We start from the raw sequence: 26,622 nt of genomic DNA, 5'->3' as shown, positions 1-26,622 counted from the left end.
TGTTATTTATAGTCATCAGAGGAAACCCGCTACATTTTTCCTAATGTAGCAAGGCATCTGTTACATGCAATTTCCTACAGACAGGGACGCACATACCACGACCTTTGACCAGTTGTGGTGCATTGGTTGGAACGAGAAAAACTCCAATCAATTAAATGGCTCCACCGAGGTGGTCCGATCCTCTGACGCAGGCTAAATCTCACCCCCTTTTTGATATTTTTGACATATAGTCTTAGATAGGAAATGATTACATTGTTCCATTAGTAGCAAGGGGTCTTTAATAAGCACCATCCCACAGACAGGATAACACATACCACGGACTTTGATATACTAGTAGTCGTGCACTGGCTGGAACGAGAAAAGAGCAATCAGTCTACCGGAATGCAGTCAAGGAAGGAAATGTTTTATTTAACAAGGCACTCAACACATTTTGTTTACGGTTATATGGCGTCGGACATATGGTTAAGGACCACACAGATATTGATAGAGGAAACCCGCTGTTGCCACTTCACGGATTACTCTTTTCGATTAGCAGCAAGGGATCTCTTATATGCACAATTCCACAGACAGGATAACAAATACCACGGCCTTTGATGTACCAGTCTTGGTGCACTGGCAGGAGCGAGAATTAGCCCAATGGGTCCACCGATGGGGATCGATCCCAAACCGACCGCACATCAAGCAAACGCTTTACCACTGGGCTACGTCCCGCCATGGATATGGTCAAGGTCTCGGTAGCAAACAGGCAATGGGCAATGGGCAACTATATTTACGTGCCCCTATCCACAAGGGTTCAGGCACGCCCACTACGGAATTAGCCTCTGACTTCGCCAGTGACTGACTCCGGAGCAGGGGGGGGGGGGGGGGGGGGGGGTAAGTTTGAGGTGGGCGGAATTTGGAAAAAAGCCATTTAGTGAGCGCGGACCAAATAGCAGACACTTCATAAACTTGAAGTAACACCGAGTGGGAGCCGTGTTCTGATTGGCTGAATTTCGATTCCTCGGTGAAGCCTGTTTTTTACCTAAGTCTACAAAGAGTACTGCATACCGATACATGTCTGGACTCTAAAATTTTAGCCAAAAATAGTTAAGACTGCTCGGCCGAAAAGTTTTTAAGGTGATTTTGAGCAATTGAACGGGCGCCAAAATAAAATGCGTTAGACTATTTATAAAAAAATAAACATAAGAATTTAGAACTGCTTCCAAAACATTTAAAGTCTAACTAGCCCAATAAAAGAGGTTGGTACTCACGGAGGAAAGATTGACTAGGGGGAGGAGAGCCACACCCTGGTGTCCAGATGGGGGATCAGCTGGTGTATATCCGGCTTCGCTAGCAGTCTAGTGATCACAGAATACTGTTTGTGGAACACCTTCTTCATCAGGCGATGAATCGAAATGTTGTCCATCTCAGCAAACAGTAGAGCCTGGCTGTAGCGGTTGTCCAGATGATGAGTAATACTCACAGCCGACCTCCCATCCTTAAAGGTCACCGGGTGCATCTCGTATTCGCCGTCTGTGTTAGGGATGTCCTCAAAGTTACGGCAACGGGGCGCTGCCAAGAGGTGCTTGGTGTCCAGGACATCAACGACAGCGCACTTGGAATAGCGGCGATCCAGTTTCCCGTGCAGAGTCCAGGAGTCCATGGATTCACCGGACTCTGCACCTTCTGGTGGTGGCGGAGGTTGTTTTGGTGGGGTTCTTGTAGATGGTATAGTGGTCGCCACCTCTGCCTTGCGCTTCCCAACAGCTCCTTGGCGGTCCGGGATAGCCATTGGTGACACCGGTAAAATTGGTGACACGTCAATACTATCCATAGTATGACGAGGCGAAGTGCTGGAACGAGCCGGAGTCCTAGTGATACTAGCCTCGTCTCGGACCGCCTCCGGAGCGGGAGCTGGGCCGGTCGGAACTGGCTTCCCTTCCTTCTTTCCGGTGGAAACTCCAGGAGACGGCGAAGCAGAAGGAGCCGCTGCCGGTGGTTTAGCCACCGGGGTTGGCCCCCCCCCCCCCGAACCGTTCCTGGCGGGTTTCTCCTCTTCTTCCTCGTCCTCCTAGTCTTGGTTGGGACCGGGTCGCCGTACACCAAAGTCACGGTTGCCCGTGACCCGGTGTACGCGACGCGGTACTCCAACAACATTCCATATGTTGTTATAAGTCCCCCCAGGTGGGGGGGTAACTCAAGAGAGCAGGGACTCACGTCTAGCTTCATCCTAAACAATTATTGGAATGACAAACAGGCATATGAAACGTGATCATAGTATTGTATTTAAAGAGCGCCTCTTAACGAGTACCTATTACTGGTTGTAATTTCTATGTGATTAAGTCTCTGGTAGTCACAATGAGAAGAATTACAATCAGGCTAAGTACTGCTCATAATGACCGATAGAAAACGCTAATTAACACTTCTTCTAACAACTCCAATTAGCAATCACAGGGTATCCTGGGGGTAAATAACAGCAACAGTATTATTATGGGAATATAGATGAAGGACGATTCGTGAACCCTGGTACACAGTAATCCATCACGAGTTGTACGTAGGTGCTATGTTCGACAGGCATCCCAAATAATTGGGGTGTGAGACCTGAGACCAGGGCCCCGTTCCATTAAGTAATCTTAGTACTAAGCTCAACTTAAGTGCACATATTAAGGTGATCTTAGCGCTTAGGATGACTTCGTGGAACAGGGCCCAGGGCCCGGTTTCACAAAACACCGTAAGCCTTGTTTTGCACGTCAATCAATCAATCAATAAAATATTTACATGCTCCTATACCACGAAGGTTTCGAGCATGTCTATCCCAGGTTCGGCCACCGGATGCCAGTAGTCCAACCTGGGACAGAACAATTACTGGGGCAATTTTGATATTTAACCAAACAGGGAAAAAGGACTTTACAATAAATAATTTTGTGCGTTATTTTCCCAAACAATATTTAATATACAGCAAACAACTAACAATTTGTAACGCAAATTTAGATCGGGCAGTCCTAAATATAAATATATTTTAAAATAATTTTTTAAATATATTAATTAGCCCTCAAAATAGAGGTGGCAGGTGACTAAGAGGTTAGGCTTCAGCCACAAAAAGGTTTTGTTTTGCACGTAAACGTAAATCTACGACTAAAGCACAATGCTTATTGCGCTTATAGTACAATAAATATAGATAGAAGTATAGATATTTCATTTCTGTACTGTCTGTCCAGAACAGTGGGTTAGTGGTTGGTGGTTAGTGAGAGAGAAGAGGGTTTAGTGGTCTTACACCTACCCAGTGAGTCGTTAAAACTCGCTCTTGGTAGTAGTACCAATTGCTTTTACTAGTCAGTTTACTTGGGGATGACGCCTGTAAATTAGTATGTTGGCCAATGTCGGCACGCTCCTCATGGCACTAGTCCAGGCATTTACAACACCGAATCTACCCTTCGCCTGGTTTAGACTGACCAAAAGTTTCACCACCGAACAAAAATAACCCTACCCAGAGAAATGGAAAAGAACTTCATAGTAAATTGAAAATTACAATTTCAATTGAAGAAATGAAAGTAATTAAGAATTAAGCATTTTGCTGTTGAGGGAAACGACCTAACCTGACCCCAGCACGGTACCTTCACAAAACACAAAATAAAACACCACCTGCGCAATTCATAGTCTAATTGCAGTTATTAATCTTTTTCTTTAAAAAAAAAATATGTCTGCTATTTGTATAAAAAGGAGATGAAATCACGATTTATAGTTTAATTGGGCTTCCATTTATGTGTCTGTCCCTGTGGTCAAACGGGTTAAGGTCACGGTGTGTGTGAAATTCCATGCGAGTTGGTACAGTACGTCCGAATCCTTTCAATTAACACATTGTGTTTTTTAAATATTATCAGTCAGCTAGAGTTTAAAGGGACATTCCTGAGTTTGCTGCAATTTTTAAGATGTTATCGACTAACAGAGACTTTTTAATGATTGTAATTACATATAAAATATATTGTTCTGCATGAAATATGAGTGGCTGTATATTAAACGTGTTTCTGATCGTTCTAATATTTGTACTAGGTTAAATTTCATTTTATTTGAAGACAAAATCCAGTTTGGGCTTCTTACAAATATTAAGACGACCAGAAACACATTGAATATACAGACACTAATATTCTAAACACGAAAATAAATTTAATATGTAAGTTTAATCGTAGAAGTATTTTATTAGTCGGAAACATTTTACAATACAGCAAACTCAGGAATGTCCCTTTAAATATGCGTCGGATGAATTAGATACTCGTAATATAAATATTTTGTATCATTTCAGAACTAATGGAAAGAAGAAGAAAAAAATGGCAGAGCTCAACAAAACTATATTACATGTAAGCTACCACAATACAAACTGGCAGCGCATGGACATCTTTAGTAGCCTATGATATCACAAACATTCGTCACTAAAACATGACGTCTGAATGGTTGTCTTTACATATGCGTCTACATATTTTTAGACAGACGCCGCTTGTCGTATTATTTAAAAAGACAATCTCTGCGATGCTTCCGTGATGATTAAAATCTGACATTCGTGAAACAACGACCACTAAAATGACATATCTGGCTGCAAGAATCGCAGAAGCCTTAACTCTGACGCTCGTCTGTCTCCTGGCATTTTTTGGAAACCTGTCTCTGTGGTTCGTTATCTTTAACACTCGCAGTCTCAGAGAGACGTCCTATTACATAGTCCTCGTGCTGTCCGTGGCAGACATCTTTGTTTCGGCTGTGAGCATGCCCATAACGATCTACACGATCATCGAAGGTGATTGGAGGTTCTCTGAGGTCACGTGCATAATTATCGGTTTCATCAACATGTCTACGTTCATCGCCAGCGTGATGTCGCTGGGAACCATTTCGCTGAACCGCTACGTGAAGATCTGCCATTCCCACTACTATCAGCGAATATATTCGGTCCGGAACGTCGTCTATATGACAGCTGGTAAGTCGTTAAGACAGTCACATATAATATACATGATTTTTGCCCCGAATGGTCACGACTTGAAAAATCGGGGTAATTCTTAGATATGCGTAGTGAGACCATAGCGGCTTCCTGGTCATTCTTAAATCAGTATTCTTGGAATGCCTGGATAGGCATCTGACAGTTGTGATCATTTTTAAAATTGTCGGAAGTATTCTTAGAATTTTTCAATTCGTGACTCATTCTTAAAGCAGTCGTGAGTGCATCGTGCATTTTTGTAGGTGCACCGTAGACACAGTCGTGATAGTCGGGGGGGGGGGGGGGGGTAATCATGGGACTTGGCTGATCGGCAGGCCTTCTTATGCGAGTCTTGCGGACGTCGGAGTAAACCAGGAGGCAGACGTGAGGAGTCTTAGTACAGTCGTAGTAATTCGTGGCGCATTCCGGATAAATCGTGATGAGTCGTTCTGTATTCGTCGGGGTACTGTAGTGGAGGCGTACTACGTCGTAGCAATTCGTAATGAATCGGCTTTAAGAACGTAGTGCAATCTCAGTATTAACTTACAGCAGTCGTGAGTAGTCGTAGACAGGTTGTGAGTGAAGCCGATTCATGCCGAGTTTGGCTACTATTCGGGAGCAACCGTGGCAGGTTAGGATCGGGACTATCCGTGGTCATTCGGGACAAAAATCGTATATATGTGACTGGGGCTTAAGGGACGGTTGTCAATTTGTTACCACTGTGTGAGATGCTTTCCACTATTAAAGGGACAGTCCTGAGTTTGCTGCCACAGTGGCGAATCTAGATGGGGATCACATAGGTCTCGTTACCCCCCTTCCCCGCTCATTTAAAAAAAGAAGTTTGGTTTATTTAACGACACCACTAGAACACATTGATTAATTAATCATCGGATATTCGATGTCAAACACTTGGTAATTCTGACACGTAGTCATCAGAGGAAACCCGCTACAGTTGTCTTAATGCAGCAAGGAATCGTTTACATTCACCATCCCACAGACATGATAGCATATACCACGGCTTTTGACATACCAGGAGTCGTGTTGCACTGGCTGGAACGAGAAATAGCCCATCTGTGTCCACCGACGGGAATCAAAAGTAGAGGTTAAGCTGGACGCCAAAAATTATTTAGCAATTTGGCGAATTTTATTAGAAAATCTGTAACCAAATTCAAATAAATCTTAGGTAAACAGAATTATTGTTTGAAATAATTATAGGCCTACACACAAATGACACAAAGTTTTCGATATAGCTTTTTTTGCGAATTGTTAATGACACATTTATTCGACAAATACACCTTTAAATCAAATTTGGCGAACGACAGCTTAAAGTTAAAAGCTGATTAATGGGACTAGCCTGAGTTTGCTGCCACATTAGCAATCTAATTAAAATTAGCTCCACTATTACATGTGGATCTAACAGCAGCCAGTTGGAGCTCATGTCCACCAATCAAATCTTACTTGCAGAATCATGCCAATGATTTGAAAATAATTTGAAAATATTCCGAATTATCCTAAGGGTATACGATATGTTTCATGTGAATTACGAATGAACAACCCCCCCCCCCCCCCCCCAATGGATTTTCTGGGTTCCTCACTGGTGAGCATGTCCCAACACCTCAATATAGATCTGGCTCCATTTGAGAGCTCGTATCTGAACATTCTCTTCGACAAACTCAAACGTTCCATTTTTAGAATTTTGACCCACTGCCACCCCACCCCCTTGCAAAATTCTGGATCCGCCACTGTTCCATTATAAGATGTTTCCAATTAATAAGGCCTTTTGGGCGACTAAAACTACACCTTAAATATGTTTTTGTTGTTCAGAACGTCAGTGTGTCTATATAGCCAGTGCGTGTCTGGTCGTCCTATTGTCTGTAGTAGCTTGAACTTCTTTTTGTTATTTTCTTGTCATACGTACATTATTTGAAGAAACCGGCCTCGGTGGCGTCGTGGTAGGCCATCGGTCTACAGGCTGGTAGGTACTGGGTTCGGATCTCAGTCGAGGCATGGGATTTTTAATCCAGATACCGACTCCAAACCCTGAGTGAGTGCTCCGCAAGGCTCAATGGGTAGGTGTAAACCACTTGCACCGACCAGTGATCCATGACTGGTTCAACAAAGGCCATGGTTTGTGCTATCCTGCCTGTGGGAAGCGCAAATAAAAGATTCCTTGCTGCTAATCGGAAGAGTAGCCCATGTAGTGGCGACAGCGCGTTTCCTCTCAAAATCTGTGTGGTGCTTAACCATATGTCTGACGCCATGTAACCGTAAATAAAATGTGTTGAGTGCGTCGTTAAATAAAACATTTCTTTCTTTCTTTCTTTCTTTTTATTTGAAGAAAGAAAGAACCCAGTACCTACCAGCCTATAGTCCGATGGCTTAACCACTGCGCCACCGAGGCCGGTGTCATACGTACATTATTTGAAGAAAGAAAGGATATCTAGTTTGGGCTACTACGACTAGACGCACATCCTGAATATACAAACACTGGTATTCTAACCAAGAAAATGCATTACATATATAATACTAATAGTCAGGGCTGTAGCTAGGATTGTGTGTGGGGGCGGGGTGTTGGAGGGGTGTGGGCAGATGAAATCTTGGAACGAACTCCTCAAAGGTTAAAAAGAGGATTTTCTTTAAGTTTCTATATTTTTACGGGATTTCTTTCTCTTTTTCCTTTTTTTTGGGGGGTGGGGGGGTGGGGGGTGGGGGGGTCTTAGTAGTCGTTAAAAATGTTCTACAAATTGAGAATATCTTACAATAGACACAAATTGACGGCAGTCTCTTTAACAGAGCGTTAGCTTTCGTCTTTAATTAAGGTTTTTTATTAAAATAATGTTTTGTTTAACGACACTAGTACGATCTCCACGAGTACTCGGACACGGGCTGAGTCTAGCAAGACTCGAGTCTGTTCATAGGACCCAGGTAACCGTGCAAGGAAGAGCACTCTCATTTAATTCTATTTTTGACGTCATGTTGCCATATGCTTGCTGGTTCTAATAGACCAAATCAGTTCCTATTGCCGATAATGTTAACGTTTACTAATAAAACTGATATAAGCAGCGTATCAACACACCCAGGAAGTACAGCAATAGAAAGTGTGGCACCTCACATCTAATATGCCTGCAAGAAAATGGGGGGTCGCGTATCATTTAAGAGATTTAATTAATGTTTATAATAGCAACCGTCATTTTGGCTGAAAATTGCAGTTCCATTTTTGGGGGTACCCCGCATTAGTTTCAACCTCTGGTATATACTGCATAACAACTGTATAACAAATAAAAGTGTATTTATTTATTGTCATTGGGTAATAGTATTTGCACAAATAATCATTGTCACATATTACTACCAATCACACCCACAGCTGCTTTTACTCTGTAAATATTTCACGGTGCACCTCGAACTTTGACACGGAACTCTCTTCTTTGGTATTATGTAACCTGCTGCCAGTTACATTACACGGTTATGAGACATGGATACCAGGAGAGAAAACAAAAGTCGACTATGTGGAATGCAATACAATGGCATGATTTGACATCCATATTCAGTGCTGGAATTAAGTAAATAATAATGTTTGTTTTGTTTAACGACACCACTGGAGCACATTGATTAATTAATCATCGGCTATTGGATGTCAAACATTTGGTAATTCTGACTCTTAGTCATCAGAGGAAACCATTCGTTTAAAATTGTATTTTTAACACTCTCCGCCCCACCCCTATCCCCACATCCCCCGCAAAAAATATCAACCTATGCAATGCATGTCTCATATAGGGCTATCCGCCAAGATGCAAAAAAAGAAGAAGAAAGAAATGTTTTATTTAACGACGCACTCAACACATTATTTTACGGTTATATGGCGTCAGACATATGGTTAAGGATCACACAGATTTTGAGAGGAAACCCGCTGTCGCCACTACATGGGCTACTCTTTCCGATTAGCAGCAAGGGATCTTTTATTTGCGCTTCCAACAGGCAGGATAGCACAAACCATGGCCTGTGTTGAACCAGTTATGGATCACTGGTCGCTGCAAGTGGTTTACACCTACCCATTGAGCCTTGCGGAGCACTCACTCAGGGTTTGGAGTCGGTATCTGGATTAAAAAGCCCATGCCTCGACTGGGATCCGAACCCAGTACCTACCAGCCTGTAGACCGATGGCCTAACCACGACGCCACCGAGGCCGGTGTGAGTTATATGGCATCAGGAATTAACGTGGAGGCGGGACGAAGTATATAGCCCAATGATAAAGCACTCGCCTCATGCACGGTCGGTCTAGGATCGATTCCCGTCATTTGGCCCATTAGTCTATTTTTCGTTCCAGTCTGTGATCCATAACTGACGTAACAGAGGCCGTGGTATATATTATCCTGTCTGTGGATTTCTACTTTCCCCAGCCAATCTGTATGTCTTGTGCTGCTGTATCATTAACATCCATTCATTTATTCACAATCCAGTGCACCACGACTGGTATATCAAAAGCCGTAGTATGCGCTATCCTGCCCGTGGGGTGGTGCATATAAAAGATTCCTTGCTACTAACGGAAACAAAATGTAGCGAGTTTCCTCTCTTAGACTGTATGTCAAAATTACCAAATGTTTAACATCTAGTAGCCGATGATTGATAAATCAATGTGTTCTAGTGGTGTCGTTAAACAAAAAAACTTTTAAACTTTATTGATAAAAGATCCCTTGCTGCTAATCGGAAAAGGTAACCCTTCGCATGGCGACAGTGGGTGTCCTCTCTCGTTATTTGTGCGGTCCTTAACCATATGTACGACGCCATATAACCGTATTTAGGGGCGTAGCGTGATCTGGACCTGGGGGGTGGGGGTGGGGGGTCGAATATGAACCAAGTGGACCCTTTTTCTATTTTGTTTTTGCACCACCAGAAACTCCATTATGTATAAACCTGTATGTTTTTAACTTTTAGTTCTGATATCGGACCATTTCCTTCAGCAGGAAGGGGGGGGGGGGGGGGGGTCGTCCGAACCCCCCCCCCCAGCCTACGCCCCTGCGTATTTAAATTGTGCTGAGTTTGCGTCGTTAAATAAAGCATCCATTCCTTCCTTCCTTCCTTCAAAGCTAAGTTAATGTAGATTTACCTGTAGTTCACTTTCGTTCGTCATAGATTCATTCCAAAAGTAGAGTGCATGGGACTAATTGAACTTCCACAACGTAAAGGGCAAATGTGAATACCCTACACTTACTGATTTGAGGCCCCATTTCGTCATCCAGTCGATGCTAAAAAGGTAATGTGCTTACATTAATGGTGTTCTTGCGTGTTGACCATTTAAAAAATGCGAAAGCGAAAACAAAATAAGAAAAAAAAGAAGGTGAAAAAAGAAAGAGAAAATCGAATATCGCTTATTTCGCCGAATTGACAATTTGTCTGAATGTATCATAATATATTCTGATGGAAAGAAATAAGGGAGCACATCAAATTTAATTCACTACTAGCGTAGTAATATCTGTATTTCATACCAAGTTTTTTATTTTGTTTTATTTAACGACGCCACTAGAGCACATTGATTTTTTTATCTTATCATCGGCTATTGGACGTCAAACATATGGCCATTCTGACACTGGTTTTTAGACGAAACCCGCTGTCGCCACATAGGCTACTCTTTTACGACAGGCAGCAAGAAATCTTTTATTTGCGCTTCCCACAGGCAGGATAGCACAAACCATGGCCTTTGTTGAACCAGTTATGGATCACTGGTCGGTGCAAGTGGTTTACACCTACGCATTGCACTCACTCAGGGTTTGGAGTCGATATCTGGATTACAAATCACATGCCTCGACTAGGATCCGAACCCAGTACCTACCAGCCTGTAGACCGATGGCCTAACCACGACGCCACCGAGGCCGGTCTAATGTGGGATTGAATGACAGTAGTGTTGAATGTGCTGCCTATATGTTCCCAGTCACCTTTTGACAATATGAATTGATTTTTGATGCAGACATTATTTGTTGTTGCTATCTGTGTGATCCTTTATTTCTTTCCATCAGTATATATATGTTAAGACATGCTCCCATTAAAGGGACATTCCTGAGTTTGCTGCAATGTTTAAGATGTTATCGACTAACAGATACTTTTTAATGATTGTAATTACATATCAGATATATTTTTCTGCATATAATAATAGTGGCTGTATATTAAACGTGTTTCTGATCGTTATAATATTTGTACAGGGTTAAATTTCATTTTATTTCCTAAAAAAACATTTTTTCGTACGTACGAAATTATTTGTAGACAAACTCCAGTTTGGGCTTCTTACAAATATTATGAAGACCAGAAACACATTGAATATACAGACACTGATATATTCTAAGCTGATTAATATATTTAATATGTCAGTTTAATCGTAGACATATTTTATTAGTCGGAAACATCTTACAATGCAGAAAACTCGGGAATGTCCCTTTAAAACGACCACAAACGGTTTCATGAAAAATGTTTTAATCAATAGACTTTTTATATGGTTTTGAACGTGTTTTAAAGTTCACAATACAATACATACGTTTTAAGTATGACGTCATATTTCATTCAAAGATGGGAGCGTCTTGGATAAAACCTGTAAGCGAATTACAAAAGACCTACGCGAAATGTTCCAAAATGTATTAAACAACAGTGATGACTTCTCGTTATTCATATGTGATATTACACAACAAATGGGGAATATCGCAATTTTCAATTCAATTCAATATTTTATTCACGTCACCTTTTACGGGGCAGTACGTAGCCCAGTGGTAAAGCGTTTGCTTGATGCGTGGTCGATCTAGGATCGATCCCCGTCAGTGGACCCATTAGGCTATTCCTCGCTCCAGCCATTGCTCCACAACTGGTGTAACAAAGGCCGTGGTATGTACTATCCTGTCTGTGGGAAGGTGCATATAAAAGATCCCTTGCTGCCAATCGAAAAGAGTAGCCCATGAAGTGGCGACAGCGGGTTTCCTCTCTCAATATCTGTGTGGTCCTTAGCCATATGTCTGACGCCATATAACCGTAAATAAAATAAATGTGTTGAGTGCGTCGTTAAATAAAACATTTCCTTCCTTCTTAGCTTTTAAATTCTATATAATACATGTAATGCTCCGCAAGGCTCAATGGGTAGGTGTAAACCACTTGCACCGACCAGTGATCCATAACTGGTTCAACAAAGGCCATGGTTTGTGCTATCCTGCCTGTCGTTAAATAAAACATTTCTTTCTTTCATCAAAATAAGCAGTAAGCAATACAATACTAAAAATTACTATTAAAAAAACCCCAACTAATTATCTTGGCGCAGGTTTTGGCACACGTTTTCATTATCAGTGGCGGATCCAGAAAATCCACTTATGGGGGGCCCCAATAACATGAGGCGAAATGCCAAGGGAACTTTGAGGAGGCTTGGAGGGGGATCGTAAAAAAAATGAAAATTAATATATAATAAAATATATAACTGTTGCAAATTTAGGGGGGGGCTGGCCCCTGCCCCCTCCCCCCCCCCCACACATCCGTCTCCGATTATATCTTTGTTGGAAAATCAAAATATCATTTTATCACATGAATTAAAATCATTAAAAGTATCATTAATTAAGACAGCGCTGTTAAATAAAATTTCTTTAAAATAATTATTATACAATTGACAGGATAAAATTATTTGCTCTTAATTTTTTAACACAACCATTGCAATATTATAAATCATTATTCAAGGGAATTAACTCTTGGTCCCTTTTGCCTTTAGCCAAAAAAATAAAAAAATAAGAAAACATAAGAAAAAAATTAATGCATGATTTTCAACAACAAACCAATTACCGTATATATAAAACTGAATCAGCCTTTATGGGAATGAAAACTTACGTAGTGCCATCTGCCAATATTGGATTACAACTTAGTAGAACTTTATTTTTTTCTTCTTTTTTTTTGGAGGGGGGTGGGGTGGGGGGGTTGGGGGATGGGGGGTGGTCTTGGTGTAACTTTTCTTTATTATAAAGTTGAGGTTGGGACGTATCCCAGTGGTAAAAAAAAGAAAGAAATGTTTTATTTAACGACGCACTCAACACATTTTATTTACGGTTATATGGCGTCAGACATATGGTTAAGGACCACACAGAGTTTGAGAGGAAATCCGCTGTCGCCACTACATCGGCTACTCTTTCCGATTAGCAACAAAGTATCTTTTATTCGCACTTCCCACAGGCAGGATAGCACAAACCATGGCCTTTGTTGAACCAGTTATGGATCACTGGTCGGTGCAAGTGGTTTACACCCACTCATTGAGCCTTGCGGAGCATTACATGTATTATATAGAATTTAAAAGCTAAGAAGGAAGGAAATGTTTTAGAGTGTTTGGAGTCGATATCTGGATTAAAAATCCCATGCCTCGACTGGGATCCGAACCCAGTAGCTACCAGCCTGTAGACCGATGGCCTAACCACAACGCCACCGAGGCCGGTTATATCCCAGTGGTAAAGCGCACGCCTGATACGCGGTTGGTCTAGGATCAATTGATGGGACTATTGGGCTATTTATCATGCCAGCCAGTGCACCGTGACTGGTACATCACAGGCCGAGGTATGTGCTATTCTGTCTGTGGAATTTCGAATGAAAATAATTTCTCAAACCGTTTGTCAATTTTTACCACTTGCTTCCAGATTAAAATCTGAGAAGCCAGCATTGTATCCAACTTACACAATGAATTTAAAGCCTTGCAGTCCTTAAAATGTACTTTCTAATTTTGTTGTTCTTTTTTGTTCTTTTAATACAGGAGTGTGGTGTATTTCCTTCCTCCTTGCAATGCCTCCGCTGATTGGCTGGGGCAGATACAGGTTCTTGCCCAACCAATCATTTTGCTTCTGTGATTGGAAGATGTCGGTCTCGTACACCATTTTCATGATCACCGTCTGCTTTGGAGGACCGTGCTTCACGATGACCTTTTGTTACTACAAGATTCTGAAGACCTTCCGAAACAGCAGCAGTCGTCTGTTTGGCGGTAGCCGAGCTATATTTGCCAAACCGCGGTGTTTCGGTAAGAAAGTCAGTCCCGATTCGTCTGTGAAGAGCATCGCTTACGCAGAAACATCACAGGTAAAAGCTACAGAACAGATGTCGTCCTCCTTTCTGCAAGAACCACAAGCCTTTTTGACACATTCAAGTCAGTCATCGACAACGGTTAACGTGACAGCACAGACAAAAACCGAGCCCCTTACCCCGATTCAAGGAACACAGCTAAGTCAGATAACTGTGTCATCTGGCTCTCATGAAGAGAATTCGAAGCAGCAGAGACGGGTCAGTTCGGCGGCGCCACCTGTACAAATGGCACAGCGCAGACGGATGACGGTTACCATGAACACACAGTCAGACGACAACTCACACATACAGTTTGAAAGGCGACAGGCTCGCAGGCGAAACGAGGAGTTTGTCCTCTCGGCTGCGCTGCTACTCGTGATCTTTGTTTTCATTATCTGCTGGTTGCCGTTTTGTATCGCTATGTTCATCACAGTGTTCTCTCCCAACGAAGTTGCCAGGGAAGCGGACATGTTCGCGCTGTTGCTTGGTTACATAAACAGCTGCTGTAACCCCGTGATATACGGCTTCTTGAACAAGCGATTCAATGCGGGTTACAAAATGTTCTTCAGGAAGATGTGTTCTTGTTGTAAAAGATGCACAGCTTCCGTGGATGTTGATCCCATTTCTACTGCTTGTTGAAAGACCAATCTGATTAAAATTAGCTCTACTGGTCTTCCAGTAGATCTAACAGCATTGCGTGGACTTCCATGTCCAGGTAACATTTCATCTATAAATAACAATTTAAATATCGACCAATTACACTTTGCCTTTTATAGGGTTATTCGGGAGTATACAAATTCTAGAAATATCGGGCGAGACTATTTGGCAAACTTGTTGGTCTATCTCAACATTAAAAAAGGGAAACGTGCAGTATTAAACTCTGGATTGTATACTAGTATAAACAGATTTTATGGCTATACCATCACGGTTTTTTATTTTCGTCTTGAAACGAATTTTATATAAAATTTTAAATTGACATTAGTTTCCGGCATACTTCGTAATTCACCCGAATCATTTCGTATACCCTCGGTATAATCCCGAATGTTTTCAAATTCTGTTCAAACCACTGGCATGATTTAGCAAGTAAGGTTTTGATTTGTCGAATGAAAGACCAACTGGACATGAGCTCCAATGGGATGCTGTTAGATCCACAGGTACAATAATTAACCAGTGGAGCTACTTTTAATTAGATTGGTTGAAACACATACTGTAAACTTTATGTTTTGTTTGTATTTGATTGAAGACACATTTCCGGAGTTTGCTTATAGTAAACTAGTCTGGGATTGGCGTTCCTCTTTTTGGCAGTGCACAAGGAGTGTGTTGCCAATGATAACAAGACAGTTTATTTTGTTTAACGACACCACTAATCCACATCGATTTATTAATCATCGGCTGTATGATGTCAAACATGTGGTGTGTTGCCAATGAAGGATCGTTTGTATTTTATTAAAGACACATTCCCGGAGTTTGCTTATAGTAAACTAGTCTGGGATTGGCGTTCCTCTTTTTGGTAGTGCAGGAGGAGTGTTGCCAATGATAACAAGACAGTTTATTTTGTTTAACGACACCACTAATCCACATCGATTTATTAATCATCGGCTGTATGATGTCAAACATGTGGTGTGTTGCCAATGAAGGATCGTTTGTATTTTATTAAAGACACATTCCCGGAGTTTGCTTATAGTAAACTAGTCTGGGATTGGCGTTCCTCTTTTTGGTAGTGCAGGAGGAGTGTGTTGCCAATGACAAAAAAAGAAGAAGTTTGTTTTGTTTAACAACACCAACAGAGGACATTGATTTATTATTCATGGGCTACTGGATGCCAAACATTTGGTGTTTTGCCAATGGAGGATCTCCATGGGAGTGGCTGTACTATAGACGAGACGCTAAATAGAGATCTATGGAATCAACGACTATTTGGCCAAATGCCCATTATGCAGAGATACGGTCTCCATTACGGATAACGGTTATTTTTTCGTTCAGATTCTATAACATGTTTCTCACTAACAGGTTTTTTTAGCGACTAAAAGTACATATTAAATATATTTTATTGCTTAAATCATCAGTGTCTGGTTTGTATATTAATCTTTTAATATTTGTGATAGCTGAAACTTATTTTATTTCCTAATATACTGAACAGCATTGAAAACGCACCACCAGTTGATGATAACAAATATATCGGCGTATATCAGCATTAAAAATATCAATGAATAAGTACCGTACTACCTTATAGACCATGCATGACGACGAATAACTTACGAAAACGATTGCCTAAACACTCCATGAAACACAACACCAACACACAACATCTTGCATGCATAGCACGAAAAATGTAAATTGAATGTGCAAATCATGCTGATTGGGGCTACAAAAGAAGTGGTCTTTGAGGGAACGTTAAACAAGTGATGGCAAGGTTGACAGCTGAGAAACGCGAACGTCACTTAGGCATGCTTCAAGTCTGCATTTCGAGTAGGGTCATCGCACAGCAATTTGGATGTCACCATTCAACAATCACTAGACTCCACAGGAGCTACCAGCAGTCAGGAACCACAAGGAACCGTCCACGTCCATGCCAACAACGTGTTACGACACCACGGCAATATCGCCATATTGTTCGCCTCCATATTCGTGATCGAACGCTACCAGCTGCCATGACTGCACCAACTGTTCAAGGTCGACGAAGGGCTATCAGCGCAGACACTTTGCGTCGCCGTCTTCCTCTTCTGGGCTGCGTGCTCAAAGACCATATGTTGGACCTATCCTGACTGATCGACATCGAAATGAGCGCCGACGTTTGGCAGGAAGGTATCGTCATTGGAGATTACAACGTTGGCATGGTGTGCTATTCTCTGACGAATCCCGTTTCCATTTAAGGAATGCTGATGGTCGGTTGCCGGTGTGGCGTAGGCGTGGATAACGTTACCACAATGGCTGCCTTGTCCAGACGGATTGATGGGGTGGAGGGAGTGTCATGGTGTAGAGCAGGATCAGTTATCGTCACCGAACAGCACTCCATGTTTGCCGTGGCAGAATTAATGCCATTTACTACCGAGATAACGTCTTGCACAATCACGTCATTCCCTTCTTTCATCAGCATCGGGATATGTACACATTTCAGCAAGACAACGCCCGAGCGCACACAGCACATGTTACAACACAGCATCTAGCGAACAATAATGTCCCTTTGCTTGAATGGCCAGCACTGTCCCCTGATTTATCGCCAATAGAGAACTGTGGAATTACTTTGGTCAACGCATCTCACGTCGTCCACAAATGAATAGCCTTAGAGAAGTGGAAAACGCACTACAGCAGCAGGAGAATGCTATCCTCCAGAACACTATTTGCAGACTTATTGGGTCGATGAGAAGACGTTGCATGGCTTTTGTTGCTGCAGATGATGGTCATACGCGCTATTGACTTTTCATTGTGACCCCACGTGTCTTTCACACGCAGATGAAGTAAAACTAATCAATGATTGTGCATCCTTTGTTGTTTGTTGTCATTGTCAATCATACGTCTATTGCTGTTCACAACAAAAACATTAATTGCTCAGTTATTCTTTTCGAAACCCAAACATTTCTTGGTGGTGCGTTTTCAATGCTGTTCAGTTTATAACCAATCCCCACAGCTAATATACCGTACCAGTTTTGGCAATTGTAAATTCTAAAAGGTTATATATATATATATATATATATATATATATATATATATATATATATATATATATATATATATATATATATATATATATATGTATATGTGTATATGTATATGTATATGTATATGTATATGTATATATATATATATATATATCTATATATATATGTATATGTATATGTATATATATATATATATATATCTATATATATATGTGTGTGTGTGTGTGTGTGTGTGCGCTCAGACTAACAACTAATTGCTTTTAGGAGTTGTATTGTATACGACTAATCGAGTTGTAAGAGCGCTGAGACTAGCAACTGGACAGTCGTAGAAATCGTGAGTTCGGCGAGTTGACCAACGTCGTCGTGACAGTTGGTAGACTGTGTCTAGCATTAAGCACGTTGGGTAATGTTAGCGCTAAGATCGCATCGTAGAACGGGACCAGGTGGAAGTTCTTTACGTTATGTCAATCGTTAATAACAGCTGTTTAAAGTGACAGAACCTAGTTTTTAAAGGGACATTCCTGAGTTTGCTGCAATTTTTAAGATGTTGTCAAGTAACAGATACTTTCAAACGAATGTAATTACATATCAAATATATTCTTCTGCATAAAATATTAGTGGCTGTATATTAAACGTGTTTCTGGTCGTTCTAATATTTGCATTAGGATAAATTTCATTTTATTTCCTAAAATATTGTTTTTTCGTACGTACGAAATTATTTGAAGACAAAATCCAGTTTGGGTTTCTTACAAATATTAAGACGACCAGAAACACATTGAATATACAGACATTGATATTCTAAACAAGAAAATATATTAAATATGTAAGTTTAATCGTAGAGATATTTTATTAGTCGGAAACATCTGACAACGCAGCAAACTCAGGAATGTCCCTTTAAACACTCCGGCGTATTTTCGCTATTAAAGCAAGTACTTAAATTTTATTATTTAGAATATTACTTCCCGTACACCTAACGTGGTTCTTGTCATCCTGGTTTTTGTAATATCCCAAAATGTATTTTTCATAATTCTAAAAACGCACGTTCTTCTGAGAACTAATGGTTATCGAGACAAGCTCTAGTTATATTCAGACGGTGTTTCTCTGTTTAAACATCACATACTTTAGCTTCTCTCTGTTGTATCATTATCCAAATAAAATGTGGATGCGAGACGTAGCCCAGTGGTAAAGCGCACGCCTGATGCGCGGTCGGTCTAGGATCGATTCCCATTGGGCTATTTCTCGTTCCAGCCAGTGCACGACTGGTATATCAAAGGCCGTGGTATGTGCTATCCTGTATGTGGGATGCTTGCTGCTAATAGGAAAGAGTAGCCCATGTAGTGGCGACAGCGGGTTTCCTCTCAAAATCTGTGTGGTCCTTAACCATATGTCTGACGCCATATACCCGTAAATAAAATGTGTTGAGTACGTCGTTAAATAAAGCATTTCTTTCTTTCTGTCTGTGGGATGGTGCATATAAAAGATCCCTTGCTACTAATGGAAAAATACAGCTGGTTTTCTCTCTATGACTGTCAAAATGACCATATGTTTGACATCCAATAGCAGATAATTAATAAATCAATGTCCTCTAGTGGTGTCGTTAATCAAAACAAAACAAACAAAACACATATCCAAATGTGTGTTACAGGTGTGTAGATGAACTAAACGTAGTGCCCATTTTAACGGGCTGAAAACTGGAGTCTGCGTCTTTAAAGGAACATTCCTGAGTTTGCTGCATTGTAAGATGCTTCCGACTAATAAAATATTTCTACGATTAAACTTACATACTAAATATATTTTCTTGTTTAGAATATCAGTGTCTGTATATTTAGTGTGTTTCTGGTCGTCTTAATATTAGTAAGAAGCCCAAACTGGATTTTTTCTTTAAATAATTTCGTACGTACGAAAAAATATTTTTTAGGAAATAAAATGAAATTTAACCTAGAACAAATATTAGAACGATCAGAAACACGTTTAATATACAGCCACTAATATTTTATGCAGAAAAATATATTTGATATGTAATTACAATCGTTAAAAGGTCTCTGTTAATCAATAACATCTTAAAAAGTGCAGCAAACTCAGGAATGTCCCTTTAACATATTAAATAGGGTTACATGTAATATCTATTATATTAAACAGTTACCAGTAAAGATGGACATTACGCTATGTAGCCATTTAATATATACGAGGGTGGGATAAAACGTTTTGAGCCTATGATGAAGTGCTGCTGGAGCGATGAAACTTGGTAGGCATATCATTCATCTCTTCTGTTGACTAACTAGCTATTTTGTGACAGGTTCACAACATCCTTGGTGACTGCAGCAGGACTTTGAAGTTGAGAGGTATCAACTTTTCCTGAGTACCGGGCCGTCATCAGTTATCTGTATTTGAAAGGGTTAAAGTCGCACACCCTAGTTTCAGCCGGCGAAAAGTAATTATAATTCTGGTTAATCTACAAACCTGTAACACACTTAGATCACGTTTTTATAAAATGGAGTAAAAAAGGTTTTATATCGATAAATACCATGGGAATCCCCGTGACTCAATTACTTGAAATAATTTTAAAAGTTAGTATTCTGATGTCACCGGTAGATGTCGCTCGAAGCACAGAGTGCACACAGACTTGGGGTGCGTTCGTTTCACCTCTCCTGGGCATGTTCCAACTGTTCTGTCCTCTCCAGATATCGTAAGACTTGTTGGTTTTAAGGTTTTGTTACGTTTTGTATTGAGATACTTACTTGTTTGAACTTTATTGTTAATGCAAATGTGCACGAACTGTGAAGAAAAACCTCACAAATGAACGACAAGCAAACGACAACAAATCGGATGTTGATTGCGCGAACCGTGCACGAGAAAACAAACCGAACCAAAATGATAACGGTCACGTGGTATACCAACATCTGTGATGTTGAAACGGGAAGATCCCCTCTAAAACTAAATTGGACCTCGTCTCCTCAACGGTTTTTTCTCGAGGGCACGCGCCTTTTTAAGAAATACAAAAAATGCATTTCGTGGTTTTACAAACATCAGGATTACCAGGATTACCAAAAAACACTTCAGGTGAATGGAAATGTGTATTCTAAATAATAAAATTTATAAGTAAAGTGCAATTTTATTTGTGAAAAAATGGGTTTAATAGCGAAAAACAACGCCGTAATGCTTAACAACTAGCCGTTACTAGGGCGTGTCCCTTTAACTCCCACACAAATCCATGCAGATATGGTCGGTATATTAGGAGATAGCGCTCTCTAATTTGCCACTGTCAAAATATGAGCAGCGGAATTCTGGTGGGGGGGGGGGGGGGGGGGATGAAATAGCGTTGAAGATGAATCAAGGTCTGGCAAACCTTCAACAGGAAAACGTTGACCATGTGCACCAAATGGTGATGGATGATAGATGATTGAAACCCGCTACAGTTTCTTAATGCAACATGGGATTTTTTTATATGCACTTTCCCACAGACAGGAAAGCATATACCACAGCCTTTGACCAGTTGTGGTGCACTGGTTGTCGTAAGAAAAAGCCCAATCAGTTGAACGGATCCACAGAGGTGGTTCGATCCTGCGACGCAAGCACCTCGAGCAAGCGCTCAACCGACTGAGCTAAATCTCGCTGCCCCCCCCCCCCCCCACCCCCCTTACATAACTAAATATTATTAGACTAATGGAAGAATGTAAATATAATCTTGCAATAAAATATATAAATTTATCAAATGCACGTAATTGTTGGGTAGGTGGGGTAAAGCGGGCATGTGATCATTTCATTGAGAATTTGTGTTTATGAAGGTGCATATGCAATGAAAATACACGAATGGCGATGTGTGTTGTTTTGTTATTACTGTTTTATTTATTTATTTTTAATTTTTACTTAGTAATTTATATAGAGTATGTTAAATGTGTTGGTGCGCATGGGTACGAGCGTTTGTGTGCGTGCGCGCGCGTGTATTCTATTATTTTATTGTTTATTCAATGTATTTGTTTCAAATTGTATTATTTGTATTTTTCTCTACAAATATATATTTATAAATATATAAATACAGGTATTTGTGTTTAATATGCGTATGTAGATGTTATGTGTTTGTATATAAGTAAAAACTATTAAAATAGTTGTTTATATGTACTTAACTATATGCGTGTATACGGGTATTTATGACTGTTTACTTATTTATTTATCTGCAAATTTATATATTCACCAATTTATCTTTTGTTATTCTGTTTTTGTTTGGATTCTTTTTATTTTACTTTAATTATTTATTTCAACTTATTTTCGTGCTTTTATCCAATTAAGGTTCAAGCACGCTGTCCTGGGTACACACCTCAGCTATCTGGGCTGTCTGTCCAGGACAGTGGGTTAGTTGTTAGTTGGTTAGTGGTTAGTGAAAAAAAGAGGGCGTAGTGCGCTTACACGCACCCAATAAACTCTTAAAGGGACGTTCCTGAGTTTGCTTCACTTTTTAAGACGTTATCGACTAAAAAGACTTTCTAACGATTGTAATTACATATCAAATATATTTTTCTGCATAAAATATCAGAGGCTGTATATTAAACGTGTTTCGGATTGTTCTAATATTTGTACTAGGTTAAATTTTATCTTATTTCCTAAAATATAGTTTTTTCGTACGTACGAAATTATTTGAAGACCAAATCCAGTTTGGGCTTCTTACAAATATTAATACGACCAGAAACACATTGAATATACAGACACTGATATTCTAAACAAGAAAATATATTTAATATGTTTAATCGTAGAAATATTTTATTAGTCGGAAACATGTTACAATGCAGCAAACTCAGGAATGTCCCTTTAAGGTAGTACTAAACCAAAGCTCGAGGTGCACCGAAAGTTTGATAGAGAAGTGAACACCACAAGTCCTGTGATTGGTGAGAAATGTGTGTTGGTTGTAAAAAAAGAAGAAAAAAGTTTCATCTGGGCAAAAAATGTATGCAAATTTATTCCATCTAGTACCACTGTATCAAGTAGCCTTGTGCTTGAAACATGTATGGGTTACCTGTAAAAAAGAGTACTCGAATTTTGTGCGGAACTAGGGTAGTCATAGACGCTACTCGTTATGTCAGATATGAGCAGCTTGACCCCAATTTTTTTCTGATACACTTTAAGGATGAGGGGTGGTAGTATTTATATCGGTGGCGTTTATGTCGGTTGAAACGCTGCAGGTGTTTTACCATGTTACTATTGTCGTCTATGGGATTTGATTTGATAGTATACACCTTTAAAAACTCGCTATGTGTTGGAGCCGGTACTGTACCTACCAGCCTGTAGTCCGATGGCTGCGCCACCGAGGCCTTTTTTAAGACTTATTTTTTTTATTAAATTGAGTAATTGAATAGATTAATAGATTTATTTCTACAGCATTATCTTTTTCTTATTATAAATATTTGATATAGGCTAAATTTCATACTGAATGATAGATTCTGTAGATTATAACACACGGAATGTACATTATTCACAGCCATGAGAATGAAAGTTATAGATTTGCGTCCACTGCCCGCATGCCGTGAAAGGTACCGCTGAAATTGTTCATTATTTACAAAAAAATTCATTATTTGCACAAAAAAGGCACTTAATGATCATCACACAAATTCAAGTTCCAAATCGTCAATAGTGATAATGTCTACGAGGTCCTTCGCGCCAAAACTGCCATCTCCGTCATAAATTCTGAAGTGTAGCCCAGTAGAGCATTGAATCCTCAAGCAGGAAGCAGTATATTCCAAACATTGACAAAAATTGCCGAACTCTTGATGTGTCGACCTCATTTGGTCTTGAATCTACTATGGAAATAATAGATCAATAAACATAATGAATAATGAAAAATGAAAAAAAGCCTCATGTGTTTTTAAAAATTGTTCGGACGCAAATCTATAACTTTCATTCTCTTGGCCTAACCATAAAGCTATGGTAATGGCCTGTTTTCCCAAATAATGACACTAATGATAGTATCAGAATATCAACTGTCACGACGGAGTTGGCCAACTCCACAGCTGCGTTGTAACTCCCAGCTTACGGGCGTAGGAGTTGTATACGGCGAGAATCGAATTGTACAAGCCCTGGCACTAGCAACTGGACAGTGATAGAAGTCGAGAGATCGGCGAGTTGGCCATCTCCGTCGTGACAGTTGGTAGTCTGACACTAGCATTAACTGCCATGGATGAAGGGACTGGGAATAGAGAAAAGGCTGATTAAATTATTTATTGTCTTCAAGCTACATATTTTCCTACTGAATTAGAGCCGTATATATTCAAAGCAATGACGAGTAGCTCGTGAAGTGGCGACAGCGGGTTTCCTCTCTCAATATCTGTGTGGTCTTTAACCATATGTCCGACGCCATATAACCGTAAATAAAATGTGTTGAGTGCGTCATTAAATGAAATATTCCTTTCCTTCTTCAAATCAGTAAGAATTATAAGGCCTAGCCTGTTCAACTCAAAGTCTACAAAAAAAAAAAAAAAATGTTTGGTTAAAGACACCACTAGAGGCCATTGGTATATTAATCATCAGCTATTGGATGCCATGCATTAGGTAATTTTGACATATAGTCTTAGAGAGAAAGTAGCAAGGGATCGTTTATATGCACCATCCCACAGACAGGATAGCACATACCATGTCCTTTGATATATCAGTCGTGGTGCACCGGCTGGAACGAAAAATATCCCAGTTGGCACACAGACGGGGATCGATCCTAGACAGACCGCACATCAGGCGAGCGCTTTACCACTGGGCTAAACAAAATTACGTTTGTTTTGTTTAACGACACCAACTAGACCACATTCGTTTATCTATACCGGCCTCGGAGGCGTAGTGGTTAGGCCATCGGTCTACAGGCTGGTAGGTACTGGGTTAGGATCCCAGTCGAGGCATGGGATTTTTAATCCAGATACCTACTCCAAACTCTGAGTGAGTGCTCCGCAAGGCTCAATGGGTAGGTGTAAACCACTTGCACCGACCAATAATCCATAACTGGTTCAACAAAGGCCATGGTGTGTGCTATCCTGCCTGTGGGAAGCGCATATAAAAGATCCCTTGCTGCTAATCGGAAAGAGTAGCCCATGTAGTAGCAACAGCGGGTTTCCTCTCAAAATATGTGTGGTCCTTACCCATATGTCTGACGCCATATAACCGTAAATAAAATGTGTTGAGTGCGTCGTTAAATAAAAACCATTTCTTTCTTTCTAGACAGAACTTTATTCAACTCAGATCACCAAACGGTAATGCATTGAGGTGGTTTACAAACATATTATACACAGCTGCAGTAAACGCTTGAAAAAATACAAAATATGACCTCGGTTAATATCAATTTCTTCGGTCCATAAAACATGATATTGCCCTCAATGACGGTCAATAATTCATAAATATATCTTGTCGGCTTCAGATGATCACACTCCACCAAAATGTTACGCATAGTCAGTGTACACTGAAAATGTTCACACTAAGGAACAGAGTCCTTTAAAATAAATGAATGCGTCCAATATATATGACCGATGCGAGCACGACACAAGGCTACTTCATCCTTTCTGCGCCGCCTATAGGAGGACTGCCAGTCACAAGACCGGCTTGACAGAGTGGAGCTTGTTCGTAACCGCACCGTTACTTTTCTGCACAAGATTAAGTTTGTTTTGTTTTGTTTAACGACACAGCTAGAACACATTGATATATCAAATATCGGCTATTGAATGTCAAACATTAGGTAATTCTGACACATAGTCTTAGAGGGAAAACCCGCTACATTTTTCCTTTAGTAGCAAAGTGATTTTGTGTATGCACCATCCCACAGACAGGATAGTGCATGCCACGGGTTTCGATATACAGGCGAGTGTTTTACACACACGTTCCGGAATAACTTTCCTGAAACAATACATTTATTTTTCTAATGTGGTAACGTAGACACTCGAGCTGTAACCAGGCGTGTGTTTTGAAAATATGCAGGTAGATCTAAACAATGGGCAGGGCGTGGTCTTCAGGCGCGTATGCAGGATTTCTGAAGGTGGGGTGGGGTGTGTGTGTGTGTGTGTGTGTGTGTGTGTGTGTGTGTGTGTGTGTGTGTGTGTGTGTGTGTGTGTGTCCAAACGTGATGACAGTAGAACAGAACTTTATTCACTCAGAACAACAAACATTATTATATACAATACAATGGCGGCTGCTGATTACAATATACATGCATATATATATATATATATATATATATATATATCTATATATCTATATCTATATCTATATCTATATATATATATATATATATATATATATATGTGTGTGTGTGTGTGTGTGTGTGTGTGTGTGTGAGAGAGAGAGAGAGAGAGAGAGAGAGAGAGAGAGAGAGGGAGAGAGAGAGAGAGAGAGAGAGACAGACAGACAGACAGACAGACAGACATACAGACATATATACACATATACATACATACTAATCTTTCCTTTTACACAGAAAAGATATAATCACGTTACGGTCGATTTTCAAAAAGGGGGGGGGGGGTCCAGACCCCTCGATCCGCTACTGGTCTTGGACCTAGGGGTGGGGGTCGAATGTGAACCTAGCGGACCGTTTTGTCTACATTATCTCAGTCGGTTGAGTGCTCGCTTGAGGTGCTTATGTCACAGGTTCGAACCACCACAATGAATCTGTAGCGGGATTCCTCTGTTGACTACCGAGTCAAAATAATCAAATGTTTGATATCCAATAGCCGATGATTAATTATTCAATGTGATCTAATGGTTTCGTTAAACAAAACAAACTTTAAAAAATGTTCCTGGACACCTACATGAATAGTCTAATATTACACTCTATCATGAAACCATGACCTGATAACCCCTACATGATAATTCGAAAATGTATTAAGGATATTACACTCTATCATGCACCATGACCTGATAACACCTACATGATAATTCGAAAGTGTATTAAGGAAGGAAATGGTTTATTTAACGACGCACTCAACACATTTTATTTACGGTTATATG

General features: G+C 40.3%; 1 protein-coding gene across 1 annotated transcript; it reads left to right on the top strand.

Annotated features, from left to right (window-relative positions):
- The first annotated feature begins 4,554 nt into the window (after positions 1 to 4,554).
- On the top strand, positions 4,555 to 14,632 carry LOC121389689 (melatonin-related receptor-like). Its single transcript, XM_041521339.1, has 2 exons — positions 4,555 to 4,942; positions 13,692 to 14,632. The coding sequence occupies exons 1-2, from the start codon at positions 4,555 to 4,557 to the stop codon at positions 14,630 to 14,632; spliced, it is 1,329 nt and encodes a 442-aa protein (XP_041377273.1).
- Positions 14,633 to 26,622: the final 11,990 nt, after the last annotated feature.

Source organism: Gigantopelta aegis, chromosome 15 (assembly GCF_016097555.1).
Source record: "Gigantopelta aegis isolate Gae_Host chromosome 15, Gae_host_genome, whole genome shotgun sequence".
In the NCBI taxonomy this organism is placed as follows: Eukaryota; Metazoa; Mollusca; class Gastropoda; order Neomphalida; family Peltospiridae; genus Gigantopelta; species Gigantopelta aegis.
Note: the sequence above shows the minus strand (reverse complement) of the source record. Positions and strands in the feature narration are given on the sequence as shown.

What these genes read in the sequence shown, in the direction of transcription:
- LOC121389689 (XM_041521339.1), top strand. Translation starts at nt 4,555, where the DNA reads ATGACATATCTGGCTGCAAGAATCGCAGAAGCCTTAACTCTGACGCTC. An exon ending in CGTCGTCTATATGACAGCTG is followed by an intron (nt 4,943 to 13,691) that starts GTAAGTCGTTAA and finishes CTTTTAATACAG; the next exon opens with GAGTGTGGTGTATTTCCTTC.